This window comes from Coregonus lavaretus, assembly GCF_964263955.1.
Source record: "Coregonus lavaretus genome assembly, contig: HAP1_SCAFFOLD_2664, whole genome shotgun sequence".
Taxonomy (NCBI): domain Eukaryota; kingdom Metazoa; phylum Chordata; class Actinopteri; order Salmoniformes; family Salmonidae; genus Coregonus; species Coregonus lavaretus.
In genome coordinates this window covers 20,001-37,497 of record NW_028163591.1, presented here as the reverse complement: position 1 = coordinate 37,497, position 17,497 = coordinate 20,001, and the positions used below count along the sequence as shown (strand labels likewise).

Here is a 17,497-nt window from a genome sequence, read left to right as displayed (position 1 = left end):
AAAAATCTCTGAAGCTGGAGACTCTTATCTCCCTCACTAACTGTCAGCATCAGTTGTCAGAGCACCTTACCGATCACTGCACCTGTACACAGCCCATCTGAAATTAGCCCACCCAACTACCTCATCCCTATATTGTTATTTATTTTGCTCTTTTGTACCCCAGTATCTCTATTTGCACATAATCTCTTGCACATCTAGCATTCCAGTGTTAATACTAATTGTAATTATTTTGCACTATAGCCTATTTATTGCCTTACCTCCATAACCTGCTACATTTGCACACACTGTGTATATATTTTCTGTTGTATTTTTTGACTTTATGTTTTGTTTTACCCCATATGTAACTCTGTGTTGTTGTTGTTTTTATCGCACTGCTTTGCTTTATCTTGGCCAGGTCGCAGAAATTGTTCTCAACTGGCTTACCTGGTTAAATAGAGGTGAAAAAAAAATATATATATATATATTCTGAATCTTCAGGCAGCAGACAGAATTTAACCAGTGAAACGGCGCCCTCTGGCGGATCTTAAAGACTAGTACAATTAGAGGACCCAGGTACACTTCATGACCAAAAGTATGTGGACACCTGCTCGTAGAACATCTCATTCCAAAATCATGTGCATTAGTATGGAGTTGGTCCCCCCCCCCCCTTGCTGCTATAACAGCCTCCACTCTTCTGGGAAGGCTTTCCACTAGATGTTGGAACATTGCTGCAGGGAACATGCTTCCAATTCAGCCATTCAGGTCAGGCGGTGATGTTGGGCGATTAGGCCTGGCTCGCAGTCGGCGTTCCAATTCATCCCAAAGGTGTTCGATGGGGTTGTGGTCAGGGCTCTGTGCAGGCCAGCCAACTTCTTCCACACCGATCTCGACAAACCATTTCTGTATGGATCTAGCTTTGTGCACGGGGGCATTGTCATGCTGAAACAGGAAAGGGCCTTCCCCAAACTGTTGCCACAGTGACAGGCAGAGGCAGACAGACAGGTAGAAAACAGACAGAGAGACACGGACAGAGCAGACAGACAGGCAGGCAGACAGCAGACAGGCAGAGAGCAGACATCATAATAACCACAGTAGCCTGAATCTCACTGATATAAAAGCTTGTTATTAAATGACAAACAGACACATAGAAAACACCATCATCTTCATCATCAGAACCAGCACAGATACACCGTCCCCAATCTCAGGTCCCACTCAGCAAGGGAAGACAGAGAGAGACATGGTCCGTCAGAACAGCTCTCAGGCAAAGAGAGAACACACCAATCTCAGGTCCCTGAGATGGACAATCCTCTCCCCACAGGGTAGAGCTTGGGGGGGGGGGGGGGGGGGGGGAGATTTGTTCCAACCCCGCAGTAACCTAACCCACCCGATTCAACGATTAAACCACCGGTAACAGTAATAGATTGAGACAAGTAAGAGTCATCCGATGTGTTACTGCTTGGCGGAAACAAAACCCTGCACCCACACCTGCCCTCTGTAGATGATAGTCCAACCCAATGGCCATCTCCACAGAAACACTGTTATAGCATTATAACCACTTATAACCACTGTGTATGGAGTAGTAATGGAGGCTGTTATAGCATTATAACCACTTATAACCTCTGTGTATGGAGTAGTAATGGAGGCTGTTATAGAGCTCCTACGAAGAGGGTGGAGAGGGCTTATAAAGGCCCCATGGCAGTGTAGAAAGGGGGAGTGACTTTATTTACATTAGAAAACACATCCATGGCATCGTCTGAGGCAGTGTTGTGGCAGTAGAGACAGACTACCCCCTATTAAACATCTATAACATGTTCATAACATGTTCATAACATGCTTATATTATGTTATAACAGGTCTGGTGTTGTGGCAGTAGAGAGAGACTACCCCCCTATTAAACATCTATAACATGTTCATAACATGTTCATAACATGCTTATATTATGTTATAACAGGTCTGGTGTTGTGGCAGTAGAGAGAGACTACCCCCATATTAAACATCTATAACATGTTCATAACATGTTTATAACATACTTATATTATGTTATAACAGGTCTGGTGTTGTGGCAGTAGAGAGAGACTACCCCCCTATTAAACATCTATAACATGTTCATAACATGTTTATAACATACTTATATTATTTTATAACAGGTCTGGTGTTGTGGCAGTAGAGAGAGACTACCCCCCTATTAAACATCTATAACATGTTCATAACATGTTTATAACATACTTATATTATGTTATAACAGGTCTGGTGTTGTGGCAGTAGAGAGACAGACTACCCCCCCTATTAAACATCTATAACATGTTCATAACATGTTTATAACATACTTATATTATGTTATAACAGGTCTGGTGTTGTGGCAGTAGAGAGACAGACTACCCCCCCTATTAAACATCTATAACATGTTCATAACATGTTTATAACATACTTATATTATGTTATAACAGGTCTGGTGTCGTGGCAGTAGAGAGACAGACTACCCTCTATTAAACATCTATAACATGTTCATAACATGCTTATATTATGTTATAACAGGTCTGGTGTCGTGGCAGTAGAGAGACAGACTACCCCGCTATTAAACATCTATAACATGTTTATAACATACTTATATTATGTTATAACAGGTCTGGTGTTGTGGCAGTAGAGAGACAGACTACCCCCCCTATTAAACATCTATAACATGTTCATAACATGTTTATAACATACTTATATTATGTTATAACAGGTCTGGTGTCGTGGCAGTAGAGAGACAGACTACCCTCTATTAAACATCTATAACATGTTCATAACATGCTTATATTATGTTATAACAGGTCTGGTGTCGTGGCAGTAGAGAGACAGACTACCCCGCTATTAAACATCTATAACATGTTCATAACATGTTTATAACATACTTATATTATGTTATAACAGGTCTGGTGTTGTGGCAGTAGAGAGACAGACTACCCCCCTATTAAACATCTATAACATGTTCATAACATGTTTATAACATACTTATATTATGTTATAACAGGTCTGGTGTTGTGGCAGTAGAGAGACAGACTCACAGTGCAGTAGACCAGTTATTACATGTTCATAACACGTCCTCTATAGTTCTATAACACGTTAACCCTGTCTATCTGTTCATAACACGTCTGTCTGATCTATGAGATACATTTCTGCCAGATCAGTATTATGTATGGTAGATCTATCGATGACACCTCTATGACCTGTCTATGACACCTCTATGACCTGTCGATGACACCTCTATGACCTGTCGATGACACCTCTATGACCTGTCGATGACACCTCTATGACCTGTCTATGACACCTCTATGACCTGTCTATGACACCTCTATGACCTGTCGATGACACCTCTATGACCTGTCGATGACACCTCTATGACCTGTCTATGACACCTCTATGACCTGTCTATGACACCTCTATGACCTGTCTATGACACGTCTATGACCTGTCCATGACACCTCTATGACCTGTCTGACACCTCTATGACCCGTTATGACACGTCTATGACCTGTCCATGACACCTCTATGACCTGTCTATGACACCTCTATGACCTGTCCATGACACCTCTATGACCTGTCTATGACACCTCTATGACCTGTCTGACACCTCTATGACCCGTTATGACACGTCTATGACCTGTCTATGACACCTCTATGACCCGTTATGACACGTCTATGACCTGCCTATGACCAGTTATGACAACCTATGACCCACCTATGACACCTCTATGACCTATCTATGATCTGTCTATGACCTGACTATGTCCTGTGGCCACAGGGGACGAGCTAAGTTACAGACTGCAGCTTTAAGAGCAGTCTATACCATCCCAAACTGGTCATCAACTTTACATCTCCTACTCTGACGTGGGATTGGTCTGCGTACGGCTCCTAGTCTAAGGTGATTGGTTCTGTTTTGTACATCTGTTGTCAGCCAGTTCATTCGCAAACTGACTCATCATTAAGAGCAATACTGAAATAGAATCAGAGACATAACAACAACATATTGATCACATTCATCAGGAACACTGAATAACCACACCAAGGAGAAGAAACAGGAAATAACAGAGAACAGAAGACAGGTTCTCTTTTCTAGTGAGGGACGGAGGGAGGGAGGGACGGAGGGAGGGACGGAGGGAGGGGGGGAGGGAGGGAGGGAGGGGGGGACGGAGGGACGGAGGGGGGGAGGGGGGGAGGGGGGGGGGAGGGACGGAGGGAGGGAGGGAGGGAGGGAGGGAGGGACGGAGGGAGGGGGGAGGGACGGAGGGAGGGAGGGGGGGACGGAGGGACGGAGGGGGGGAGGGAGGGAGGGAGGGGGGGGGGGGGCGGAGGGAGGGAGGGGGGGGGGACGGAGGGACGGAGGGAGGGAGGGAGGGAGGGGGGGAGGGACGGAGGGAGGGAGGGGGGGGGACGGAGGGACGGAGGGAGGGGGGGAGGGGGGGAGAGACGGAGGGAGGGAGGGACGGAGGGGGGGACGGAGGGACGGGGGAGGGGGGGAGGGACGGACGGAGGGAGGGACGGAGGGAGGGAGGGGGGAGGGGGGGAGAGACGGAGGTAGGGAGGGAGGGAGGGACGGAGGGAGGGAGGGACGGAAGGAGGGACGGAGGGAGGGAGGGGGGAGGGGGGGAGGGAGGGACGGAGGGAGGGGGGGAGGGGGAGAGACGGAGGGAGGGAGGGACGGAGGGGGGGACGGAGGGACGGGGGAGGGGGGGAGGGACGGACGGAGGGAGGGACGGAGGGACGGAGGGAGGGAGGGGGGAGGGGGGGAGAGACGGAGGTAGGGAGGGAGGGAGGGACGGAGGGAGGGGGGAGGGACGGAGGGAGGGGGGAGGGACGGAGGGAGGGAGGGACGGAAGGAGGGACGGAGGGAGGGAGGGGGGAGGGGGGGAGGGAGGGACGGACGGAGGGACGGAGGGAGGGGTTTGGTCCACTAGCTTATTTAGGGCATCGGCATAGCAACAGACCGAGGGCTCTGTGACAGACGGGATTCAAACTCAGGTCTCCCGGATGTCAAAAGAAAGTAGTGCACTATGCAGAGACTAGGGCGCCATTTCAGACAGACCCTAAGTCTCTGAGGGGAACCGTAGCATAGGGTGACCAAAGTAGTGCACTATATAGAGACTAGGGCGCCATTTCAGACAGACCCTAAGTCTCTCAGGGGAACCGTAGCATAGGGTGACCAAAGTAGTGCACTATATAGAGACTAGGGTGCCATTTCAGACAGACCCTAAGTCTCTCAGGGGAACCGTAGCATAGGGTGACCAAAGTAGTGCACTATATAGAGACTAGGGTGCCATTTCAGACAGACCCTAAGTCTCTCAGGGGAACCGTAGCATAGGGTGACCAAAGTAGTGCACTATATAGAGACTAGGGTGCCATTTCAGACAGACCCTAAGTCTCTCCGGGGAACCGTAGCATAGGGTGACCAAAGTAGTGCACTATATAGAGACTAGGGTGCCATTTCAGACAGACCCTAAGTCTCTCAGGGGAACCGTAGCATAGGGTGACCAAAGTAGTGCACTATATAGAGACTAGGGTGCCATTTCAGACAGACCCTAAGTCTCTCAGGGGAACCGTAGCATAGGGTGACCAAAGTAGTGCACTATATAGAGACTAGGGTGCCATTTCAGACAGACCCTAAGTCTCTCAGGGGAACCGTAGCATAGGGTGACCAAAGTAGTGCACTATATAGAGACTAGGGTGCCATTTCAGACAGACCCTAAGTCTCTCAGGGGAACCGTAGCATAGGGTGACCAAAGTAGTGCACTATATAGAGACTAGGGTGCCATTTCTGAATCTTGGGGGGGGGGGGGGGGCTAAGAACACTACGGGATAGTATGCCCCTACAGCAGAGCACATACATGTTACACACACGTTACATATGTGTTGCATAGGCCTATGTGTTTTAATGTTACATCCGTGTTACAATACTGTCTGTGTACTGTCGGGGGGGGGTCACTGTGGCAGGGTCGGAGGTCACTGTGTCAGGGTCGGAGGTCACTGTGTCAGGGTCGGAGGTCACTGTGGTAGTGCGCTATAAAAACACCAGTGTGAGGTCACAACAGCAAGCCAACTGGGAACACTGCCAAAATGAAGGCTGCTTTGGAGTTTGCTACAGCACCACTTTGTTTAGCAATATAGTAGTGTGCTGGGTGGCTGGCTGGCTGGCTGGCTGGCTGGCCTGCCTGGCTGGCTGGCTGGCCTGGCTGGGCTGGCTGGCCTGGCTGGCTGGCTGGCTGGCTGGCCTGGCTGGCTGGCTGGCTGGCTGGCCTGGCTGGCTGGCCTGGCTGGGCTGGCTGGCCTGGCTGGCTGGCTGGCTGGCTGGCCTGGCTGGCTGGCTGGCTGGCTGGCCTGGCTGGCTGGCTGGCTGGCCTGGCTGGCTGTCTGTCAGATCAGTGGTTGGGAAGGGGTTTCTGGTGCTGTCAGATCAGTGGTTGGGAAGGGGTTTCTGTCTGTCTGTCAGATCAGTGGTTGGGAAGGGGTTTCTGTCTGTCTGTCAGATCAGTGGTTGGGAAGGGGTTTCTGGTGCTGTCAGATCAGTGGTTGGGAAGGGGTTTCTGTCTGTCTGTCAGATCAGTGGTTGGGAAGGGGTTTCTGTCTGTCAGATCAGTGGTTGGGAAGGGGTTTCTGTCTGTCTGTCAGATCAGTGGTTGGGAAGGGGTTTCTGTCTGTCAGATCAGTGGTTGGGAAGGGGTTTCTGTCTGTCTGTCAGATCAGTGGTTGGGAAGGGGTTTCTGGTGCTGTCAGATCAGTGGTTGGGAAGGGGTTTCTGTCTGTCAGATCAGTGGTTGGGAAGGGGTTTCTGTCTGTCTGTCAGATCAGTGGTTGGGAAGGGGTTTCTGGTGCTGTCAGATCAGTGGTTGGGAAGGGGTTTCTGTCTGTCAGATCAGTGGTTGGGAAGGGGTTTCTGGTGCTGTCAGATCAGTGGTTGGGAAGGGGTTTCTGGTGCTGTCAGATCAGTGGTTGGGAAGGGGTTTCTGTCTGTCAGATCAGTGGTTGGGAAGGGGTTTCTGGTGCTGTCAGATCAGTGGTTGGGAAGGGGTTTCTGTCTGTCAGATCAGTGGTTGGGAAGGGGTTTCTGTCTGTCAGATCAGTGGTTGGGAAGGGGTTTCTGTCTGTCAGATCAGTGGTTGGGAAGGGGTTTCTGTCTGTCTGTCAGATCAGTGGTTGGGAAGGGGTTTCTGGTGCTGTCAGATCAGTGGTTGGGAAGGGGTTTCTGGTGCTGTCAGATCAGTGGTTGGGAAGGGGTTTCTGTCTGTCAGATCAGTGGTTGGGAAGGGGTTTCTGTCTGTCAGATCAGTGGTTGGGAAGGGGTTTCTGTCTGTCTGTCAGATCAGTGGTTGGGAAGGGGTTTCTGTCTGTCTGTCAGATCAGTGGTTGGGAAGGGGTTTCTGTCTGTCAGATCAGTGGTTGGGAAGGGGTTTCTGGTGCTGTCAGATCAGTGGTTGGGAAGGGGTTTCTGTCTGTCTGTCAGATCAGTGGTTGGGAAGGGGTTTCTGTCTGTCAGATCAGTGGTTGGGAAGGGGTTTCTGGTGCTGTCAGATCAGTGGTTGGGAAGGGGTGTCTGTCTGTCAGATCAGTGGTTGGGAAGGGGTTTCTGTCTGTCTGTCAGATCAGTGGTTGGGAAGGGGTTTCTGTCTGTCAGATCAGTGGTTGGGAAGGGGTTTCTGTCTGTCAGATCAGTGGTTGGGAAGGGGTTTCTGTCTGTCAGATCAGTGGTTGGGAAGGGGTTTCTGTCTGTCAGATCAGTGGTTGGGAAGGGGTTTCTGTCTGTCAGATCAGTGGTTGGGAAGGGGTTTCTGTCTGTCAGATCAGTGGTTGGGAAGGGGTTTCTGTCTGTCAGATCAGTGGTTGGGAAGGGGTTTCTGGTGCTGTCAGATCAGTGGTTGGGAAGGGGTTTCTGGTGCTGTCAGATCAGTGGTTGGGAAGGGGTTTCTGTCTGTCTGTCAGATCAGTGGTTGGGAAGGGGTTTCTGTCTGTCTGTCAGATCAGTGGTTGGGAAGGGGTGTCTGTCTGTCAGATCAGTGGTTGGGAAGGGGTTTCTGTCTGTCTGTCAGATCAGTGGTTGGGAAGGGGTTTCTGTCTGTCTGTCAGATCAGTGGTTGGGAAGGGGTTTCTGGTGCTGTCAGATCAGTGGTTGGGAAGGGGTTTCTGGTGCTGTCAGATCAGTGGTTGGGAAGGGGTTTCTGTCTGTCTGTCAGATCAGTGGTTGGGAAGGGGTTTCTGTCTGTCAGATCAGTGGTTGGGAAGGGGTTTCTGTCTGTGAGATCAGTGGTTGGGAAGGGGTTTCTGGTGCTGTCAGATCAGTGGTTGGGAAGGGGTTTCTGGTGCTGTCAGATCAGTGGTTGGGAAGGGGTTTCTGTCTGTCAGATCAGTGGTTGGGAAGGGGTTTCTGGTGCTGTCAGATCAGTGGTTGGGAAGGGGTTTCTGTCTGTCTGTCAGATCAGTGGTTGGGAAGGGGTTTCTGTCTGTCTGTCAGATCAGTGGTTGGGAAGGGGTTTCTGTCTGTCAGATCAGTGGTTGGGAAGGGGTTTCTGTCTGTCAGATCAGTGGTTGGGAAGGGGTTTCTGGTGCTGTCAGATCAGTGGTTGGGAAGGGGTTTCTGTCTGTCTGTCAGATCAGTGGTTGGGAAGGGGTTTCTGGTGCTGTCAGATCAGTGGTTGGGAAGGGGTTTCTGTCTGTCTGTCAGATCAGTGGTTGGGAAGGGGTTTCTGTCTGTCTGTCAGATCAGTGGTTGGGAAGGGGTTTCTGTCAGATCAGTGGTTGGGAAGGGGTTTCTGTCTGTCAGATCAGTGGTTGGGAAGGGGTTTCTGGTGCTGTCAGATCAGTGGTTGGGAAGGGGTTTCTGTCTGTCTGTCAGATCAGTGGTTGGGAAGGGGTTTCTGTCTGTCTGTCAGATCAGTGGTTGGGAAGGGGTTTCTGTCTGTCTGTCAGATCAGTGGTTGGGAAGGGGTTTCTGGTGCTGTCAGATCAGTGGTTGGGAAGGGGTTTCTGTCTGTCTGTCAGATCAGTGGCTGGGAAGGGGTTTCTGTCAGATCAGTGGTTGGGAAGGGGTTTCTGGTGCTGTCAGATCAGTGGTTGGGAAGGGGTTTCTGTCTGTCAGATCAGTGGTTGGGAAGGGGTTTCTGTCTGTCAGATCAGTGGTTGGGAAGGGGTTTCTGTCTGTCAGATCAGTGGTTGGGAAGGGGTTTCTGTCTGTCAGATCAGTGGTTGGGAAGGGGTTTCTGTCTGTCAGATCAGTGGTTGGGAAGGGGTTTCTGTCTGTCAGATCAGTGGTTGGGAAGGGGTTTCTGTCTGTCAGATCAGTGGTTGGGAAGGGGTTTCTGTCTGTCTGTCAGATCCGTGGTTGGGAAGGGGTTTCTGGTGCTGTCAGATCAGTGGTTGGGAAGGGGTTTCTGTCTGTCAGATCAGTGGTTGGGAAGGGGTTTCTGGTGCTGTCAGATCAGTGGTTGGGAAGGGGTTTCTGGTGCTGTCAGATCAGTGGTTGGGAAGGGGTTTCTGGTGCTGTCAGATCAGTGGTTGGGAAGGGGTTTCTGTCTGTCAGATCAGTGGTTGGGAAGGGGTTTCTGTCTGTCAGATCAGTGGTTGGGAAGGGGTTTCTGTCTGTCTGTCTGATCAGTGGTTGGGAAGGGGTTTCTGTCTGTCAGATCAGTGGTTGGGAAGGGGTGTCTGTCTGTCAGATCAGTGGTTGGGAAGGGGTTTCTGGTGCTGTCAGATCAGTGGTTGGGAAGGGGTTTCTGTCTGTCAGATCAGTGGTTGGGAAGGGGTTTCTGTCTGTCAGATCAGTGGTTGGGAAGGGGTTTCTGGTGCTGTCAGATCAGTGGTTGGGAAGGGGTTTCTGTCTGTCTGTCAGATCAGTGGTTGGGAAGGGGTTTCTGTCTGTCAGATCAGTGGTTGGGAAGGGGTTTCTGTCTGTCAGATCAGTGGTTGGGAAGGGGTTTCTGTCTGTCAGATCAGTGGTTGGGAAGGGGTTTCTGGTGCTGTCAGATCAGTGGTTGGGAAGGGGTTTCTGGTGCTGTCTGATCAGTGGTTGGGAAGGGGTTTCTGGTGCTGTCAGATCAGTGGTTGGGAAGGGGTTTCTGTCTGTCAGATCAGTGGTTGGGAAGGGGTTTCTGGTGCTGTCAGATCAGTGGTTGGGAAGGGGTTTCTGGTGCTGTCTGATCAGTGGTTGGGAAGGGGTTTCTGTCTGTCAGATCAGTGGTTGGGAAGGGGTTTCTGTCTGTCAGATCAGTGGTTGGGAAGGGGTTTCTGTCTGTCTGTCAGATCAGTGGTTGGGAAGGGGTTTCTGGTGCTGTCAGATCAGTGGTTGGGAAGGGGTTTCTGGTGCTGTCAGATCAGTGGTTGGGAAGGGGTTTCTGGTGCTGTCAGATCAGTGGTTGGGAAGGGGTTTCTGTCTGTCTGTCAGATCAGTGGTTGGGAAGGGGTTTCTGTCTGTCTGTCAGATCAGTGGTTGGGAAGGGGTTTCTGTCTGTCTGTCAGATCAGTGGTTGGGAAGGGGTTTCTGTCTGTCAGATCAGTGGTTGGGAAGGGGTTTCTGGTGCTGTCAGATCAGTGGTTGGGAAGGGGTTTCTGTCTGTCTGTCAGATCAGTGGTTGGGAAGGGGTTTCTGTCTGTCTGTCAGATCAGTGGTTGGGAAGGGGTTTCTGTCTGTCAGATCAGTGGTTGGGAAGGGGTTTCTGTCTGTCTGTCAGATCAGTGGTTGGGAAGGGGTTTCTGGTGCTGTCAGATCAGTGGTTGGGAAGGGGTTTCTGGTGCTGTCAGATCAGTGGTTGGGAAGGGGTGTCTGTCTGTCAGATCAGTGGTTGGGAAGGGGTTTCTGGTGCTGTCAGATCAGTGGTTGGGAAGGGGTTTCTGTCTGTCAGATCAGTGGTTGGGAAGGGGTTTCTGTCTGTCAGATCAGTGGTTGGGAAGGGGTTTCTGTCTGTCTGTCAGATCAGTGGTTGGGAAGGGGTTTCTGTCTGTCTGTCAGATCAGTGGTTGGGAAGGGGTTTCTGGTGCTGTCAGATCAGTGGTTGGGAAGGGGTTTCGGGTGCTGTCAGATCAGTGGTTGGGAAGGGGTTTCGGGTGCTGTCAGATCAGTGGTTGGGAAGGGGTTTCTGTCTGTCAGATCAGTGGTTGGGAAGGGGTTTCTGTCTGTCAGATCAGTGGTTGGGAAGGGGTTTCTGTCCGTCAGATCAGTGGTTGGGAAGGGGTTTCTGGTGCTGTCAGATCAGTGGTTGGGAAGGGGTTTCTGTCTGTCAGATCAGTGGTTGGGAAGGGGTTTCTGGTGCTGTCAGATCAGTGGTTGGGAAGGGGTTTCTGGTGCTGTCAGATCAGTGGTTGGGAAGGGGTTTCTGTCTGTCTGTCAGATCAGTGGTTGGGAAGGGGTTTCTGTCTGTCTGTCAGATCAGTGGTTGGGAAGGAGTTTCTGGTGCTGTCAGATCAGTGGTTGGGAAGGGGTTTCTGTCTGTCAGATCAGTGGTTGGGAAGGGGTTTCTGTCTGTCTGTCAGATCAGTGGTTGGGAAGGGGTTTCTGTCTGTCTGTCAGATCAGTGGTTGGGAAGGGGTTTCTGTCTGTCTGATCAGTGGTTGGGAAGGGGTTTCTGGTGCTGTCAGATCAGTGGTTGGGAAGGGGTTTCTGGTGCTGTCAGATCACTGCTAACAGAATAAAGGACATGAGGGGGGTGAAGGGCAGGAGATGAAGAGATGTTGGAATAGACCAACATAATGATGTCCAGAAAGAGAATAGTATTGATGACATTCCTATTAGTTCCACTGAGAATATCCAAAGACACGATTGAAGTTATCAAAACGTTTTCAGAAATATAAACCTTATAACATACATACTGTACTGTCTGTTTGTAAATAACCCAGGTCACCTAACTAACCCAGTGGTTCCCAATCCTGGTCCAGGGGACCCAAAGGGGTGCACATGTTTGACCTAACCCAGGTCACCTAACTAACCCAGTGGTTCCCAATCCTGGTCCAGGGGACCCAAAGGGGTGCACATGTTTGACCTAACCCAGGTCACCTAACTAACCCAGTGGTTCCCAATCCTGGTCCAGGGGACCCAAAGGGGTGCACATGTTTGACCTAACCCAGGTCACCTAACTAACCCAGTGGTTCCCAATCCTGGTCCAGGGGACCCAAAGGGGTGCACATGTTTGACCTAACCCAGGTCACCTAACTAACCCAGTGGTTCCCAATCCTGGTCCTGGGGACCCAAAGGGGTGCACATGTTTGTTTAGCCCTAGCACGAACGAACACTCCTGATTCAACTTATCAACCCATCATCAAGCATTTGATCGGTTGAATCATTTCAACCCATCATTAAGCATTTGATCGGTTGAATCATATCAACCCATCATTAAGCATTTGATCGGTTGAATCATATCAACCCATCATCAAGCATTTGATCGGTTGAATCATATCAACCCATCATTAAGCATTTGATCGGTTGAATCATATCAACCCATCATCAAGCATTTGATCGGTTGAATCATATCAACCCATCATTAAGCATTTGATCGGTTGAATCATATCAACCCATCATTAAGCATTTGATCGGTTGAATCATATCAACCCATCATCAAGCATTTGATCGGTTGAATCATATCAACCCATCATCAAGCATTTGATCAGTTGAATCATATCAACCCATCATCAAGCATTTGATCGGTTGAATCATATCAACCCATCATTAAGCATTTGATCAGTTGAATCATTTCAACCCATCATTAAGCATTTGATCGGTTGAATCATATCAACCCATCATTAAGCATTTGATCAGTTGAATCATATCAACCCATCATCAAGCATTTGATCGGTTGAATCATATCAACCCATCATTAAGCATTTGATCGGTTGAATCATATCAACCCATCATCAAGCATTTGATCAGTTGAATCATTTCAACCCATCATTAAGCATTTGATCGGTTGAATCATATCAACCCATCATTAAGCACTTGATCAGTTGAATCATATCAACCCATCATCAAGCATTTGATCGGTTGAATCATATCAACCCATCATTAAGCATTTGATCGGTTGAATCATATCAACCCATCATTAAGCATTTGATCAGTTGAATCATATCAACCCATCATTAAGCATTTGATCAGTTGAATCATATCAACCCATCATTAAGCATTTGATCAGTTGAATCATTTCAACCCATCATTAAGCATTTGATCAGTTGAATCATTTCAACCCATCATTAAGCATTTGATCAGTTGAATCATATCAACCCATCATTAAGCATTTGATCGGTTGAATCAGGTGTGTGAGTGCTAGGTCAATAACTACAATGTGCAGCCCTTTGGGTCCCCAGGACCAGGAAACACTGATTCAACCCATATGATGAACCTATATCCTTAACGTAAGACAAACTGCACCCAACTGAACTAAAAGCATTCTACGGTTGTCATGTGAACACGACTCTGCTTAGCAACCACAAACACTGAAATGACTAAAGGGATAGAGAACACTAAATAATCCTTATAATAACAATAACACTAAATAATACTTTAAAAATAACACTAAATAATCCTTATAATAACAATAACACTAAATAATACTTTAAAAATAACACTAAATAATCCTTATAATAACAATAACACTAAATAATACTTTAAAAATAACACTAAATAATCCTTATAATAACAATAACACTAAATAATCCTTATAATAACAATAACACTAAATAATCCTTATAATAACAATAACACTAAATAATCCTTATAATAACAATAACACTAAATAATCCTCATTAGAATAATATGAATAATTATAGCAAACAGTCTCATACTGCAGTGGTAATGTCAGGTGTACGTGTGTTTCAAAGGCTGAGTCCCAAACAGCACCCAACGTAGTGCACTAATTATATAGTGACTACGCATAGAGGCCTGGTTAAAAGTAGTGCACTAATTATATAGGGACTACGCATAGAGGGCTGGTTAAAAGTAGTGCACTAATTATATAGGGACTACACATAGAGGCCTGGTTAAAAGTAGTGCACTAATTATATAGGGACTACGCATAGAGGCCTGGTTAAAAGTAGTGCACTAATTATATAGGGACTACGCATAGAGGCCTGGTTAAAAGAAGTGCACTAATTATATAGGGACTACGCATAGAGGCCTGGTTAAAAGTAGTGCACTAATTATATAGGGACTACGCATAGAGCCCTGGTTAAAAGCAGTGCACTAATTATATAGGGACTACGCATAGAGGCCTGGTTAAAAGTAGTGCACTAATTATATAGGGACTACGCATAGAGGGCTGGTTAAAAGTAGTGCACTAATTATATAGGGACTACGCATAGAGCCCTGGTTAAAAGTAGTGCACTAATTATATAGGGACTACGCATAGAGGCCTGGTTAAAAGTAGTGCACTAATTATATAGGGACTACGCATAGAGGGCTGGTTAAAAGTAGTGCACTAATTATATAGGGACTACGCATAGAGGCCTGGTTAAAAGTAGTGCACTAATTATATAGGGACTACGCATAGAGCCCTGGTTAAAAGCAGTGCACTAATTATATAGGGACTACACATAGAGGCCTGGTTAAAAGTAGTGCACTAATTATATAGGGACTACGCATAGAGGCCTGGTTAAAAGTAGTGCACTAATTATATAGGGACTACGCATAGAGGCCTGGTTAAAAGTAGTGCACTAATTATATAGGGACTACGCATAGAGGCCTGGTTAAAAGTAGTGCACTAATTATATAGGGACTACGCATAGAGCCCTGGTTAAAAGCAGTGCACTAATTATATAGGGACTACGCATAGAGCCCTGGTTAAAAGTAGTGCACTAATTATATAGGGACTACACATAGAGGCCTGGTTAAAAGTAGTGCACTAATTATATAGGGACTACGCATAGAGGCCTGGTTAAAAGTAGTGCACTAATTATATAGGGACTACGCATAGAGGCCTGGTTAAAAGTAGTGCACTAATTATATAGGGACTACGCATAGAGGCCTGGTTAAAAGTAGTGCACTAATTATATAGGGACTACGCATAGAGGCCTGGTTAAAAGTAGTGCACTAATTATATAGGGACTACGCATAGAGGCCTGGTTAAAAGCAGTGCACTATGTAGGGAACGGGGTGCAATTCGGGACCCAGCCAAAGTGTAGGGACACACACTTAACCACAGATGAAGGAGCAGCTCAGCCACTCCAGACACTAACCTGAACCATTAGAGGGTAAAACACCAAACTGATCTAGATCAATGTCTAATAGTAACAGTAATACTACTACTACTACTAATAATAATCATAGTAATAATCATAATAATCATAATCATCATAATCATAATAGTAATACTCATAATAGTAATACTCATAATAGTAATACTCATAATAGTAATAATCATAATAGTAATAATCATAATAGTAATAATCATCATAATAGTAATACTAATAATAGTAATAATCGTAATAGTAATAATCATAATAGTAATAATCATAATAATAATAATCATAATAGTAATAATCATAATAATAATAATCATAATAGTAATAATCATAATAGTAATAATCATAATAGTAATAATCATAATAGTAATAATAGTATTAATAATGGCTGTAGTAGGATAATACCTTCACTAGTCTGGAATGTAATAGTAGTCCAATCAGGAGAAACACCTCCACCGTCTGTGGCTTCCAGACTACGCTACACGCTTTCTACACTGGAGGGTTCCGGAACTAGACGACGTCGCCACCTGCCTCCAGCTTCAGGACACTGACAGACAGACAGACAGGAAACACCTCCACCGTCTGTGGCTTCCAGGCTACTCTACACGGTTTCTACACTGGAGGGTTCCGTAACTAGACGACGTCGCCACCTGCCTCCAGCTTCAGGACACTGACAGACAGACAGACAGACAGGAAACACCTCCACCGTCTGTGGCTTCCAGACTACGCTACACGCTTTCTACACCGGAGGGTTCCGTAACTAGACGACGTCGCCACCCGTCTCCAGCTTCAGGACACTGACAGACAGACAGACAGTTAAGACGCGTCGCTGTACGGTCATTTAGGCTGTTCCAAATGGTACCTTATTGCCCATAGTGCACTGTGTTTGACCAGGGCTCTGTGTGTAGGGAACAGGGTGCCATTTGGGACAGCCTTAAAAACGGACTCTTCCATCTAGAAAACCAGTGATTTACATCATGTCTGACCAGGACACATAAACCAGTGATTTACATCATTTCTGTCCAGGACACATAAACCAGTGATTTACATCATTTCTGTCCAGGACACATAAACCCAAACCAGGGGTAGAATGAATAAGAAAATAAAGCGTGAAATAACAGTTTCTATGGTTCTATTCTCATCTCTCCATGTTTCCATGGTTATATTCTCATCTCTCCATGTTTCCATGGTTCTATTCTCATCTCTCCATTCCTCCGTTCTTGACATCACTTCTTCACTAGGCCACTCCTTTCTTCAACTTCCTGTGACGTCATCACCCCTCGCCCCCCCAGGCCTCCGTGTGTCATCTGGATGTCTTCATCTGATCGGCTGCTGGCGTGTAGAGGTACCGGTAGATGGCGTAGTAGTGGACGCCCGCTCCCATGGCAACGAACAGGTGCCAGATGGCATGGGCGAATGGGACGAGGCCATCGCTCTTGAAGAACACCATGCCCAGACAGTAACAGGCTCCGCCCACTAACAACTCCCACAGCCCCTCACGGTCCGGCTACAGGGGGACAAAAAGGGTTGAAGGTTAAAGGACCAGTTCACCCAAATTACATTCGTACTCTGATCCATCACACTTCTCTGTTTCTTGCTTAGTCTGCCCTCGTTCTGTTTTGACTACTGTTTCTTGTTTAGTCTGCCGTCGTTCTGTTTTGACTACTGTTTCTTGTTTAGTCTGCCGTCGTTCTGTTTTGACTACTGTTTCTTGTTTAGTCTGCCCTCGTTCTGTTTTGACTACTGTTTCTTGTTTAGTGTCTGCCCTCGTTCTGTTTTGACTACTGTTTCTTGTTTAGTCTGCCGTCGTTCTGTTTTGACTACTGTTTCTTGTTTAGTCTGCCCTCGTTCTGTTTTGACTACTGTTTCTTGTTTAGTCTGCCGTCGTTCTGTTTTGACTACCGTTTCTTGTTTAGTCTGCCCTCGTTCTGTTTTGACTACTGTTTCTTGTTTAGTCTGCCGTCGTTCTGTTTTGACTACCGTTTCTTGTTTAGTCTGCCCTCGTTCTGTTTTGACTACCGTTTCTTGTTTAGTCTGCCGTCGTTCTGTTTTGACTACTGTTTCTTGTTTAGTCTGCCCTCGTTCTGTTTTGACTACTGTTTCTTGTTTAGTCTGCCCTCGTTCTGTTTTGACTACCGTTTCTTGTTTAGTCTGCCCTCGTTCTGTTTTGACTACTGTTTCTTGTTTAGTCTGCCGTCGTTCTGTTTTGACTACTGTTTCTTGTTTAGTGTCTGCCCTCGTTCTGTTTTGACTACTGTTTCTTGTTTAGTCTGCCGTCGTTCTGTTTTGACTACTGTTTCTTGTTTAGTCTGCCCTCGTTCTGTTTTGACTA

At 47.3% G+C, this 17,497-nt stretch overlaps 1 protein-coding gene across 1 annotated transcript in view; it reads right to left on the bottom strand.

Annotated features, from left to right (window-relative positions):
- Window positions 1-15,866: 15,866 nt before the first annotated feature.
- Window positions 15,867-17,497, bottom strand: part of LOC311117966 (monocyte to macrophage differentiation factor 2-like) — a gene marked incomplete at its 5' end in the record, with an annotated part of 10,686 nt that continues 9,055 nt past the window's right edge. Inside the window, one exon of the mRNA XM_084192851.1 lies at window positions 15,867-16,672. Coding sequence (XP_084048977.1) covers window positions 16,469-16,672 — 204 coding nt within the window. The 3' untranslated portion in view covers window positions 15,867-16,468. The remainder of the gene's footprint in view (window positions 16,673-17,497) is intronic.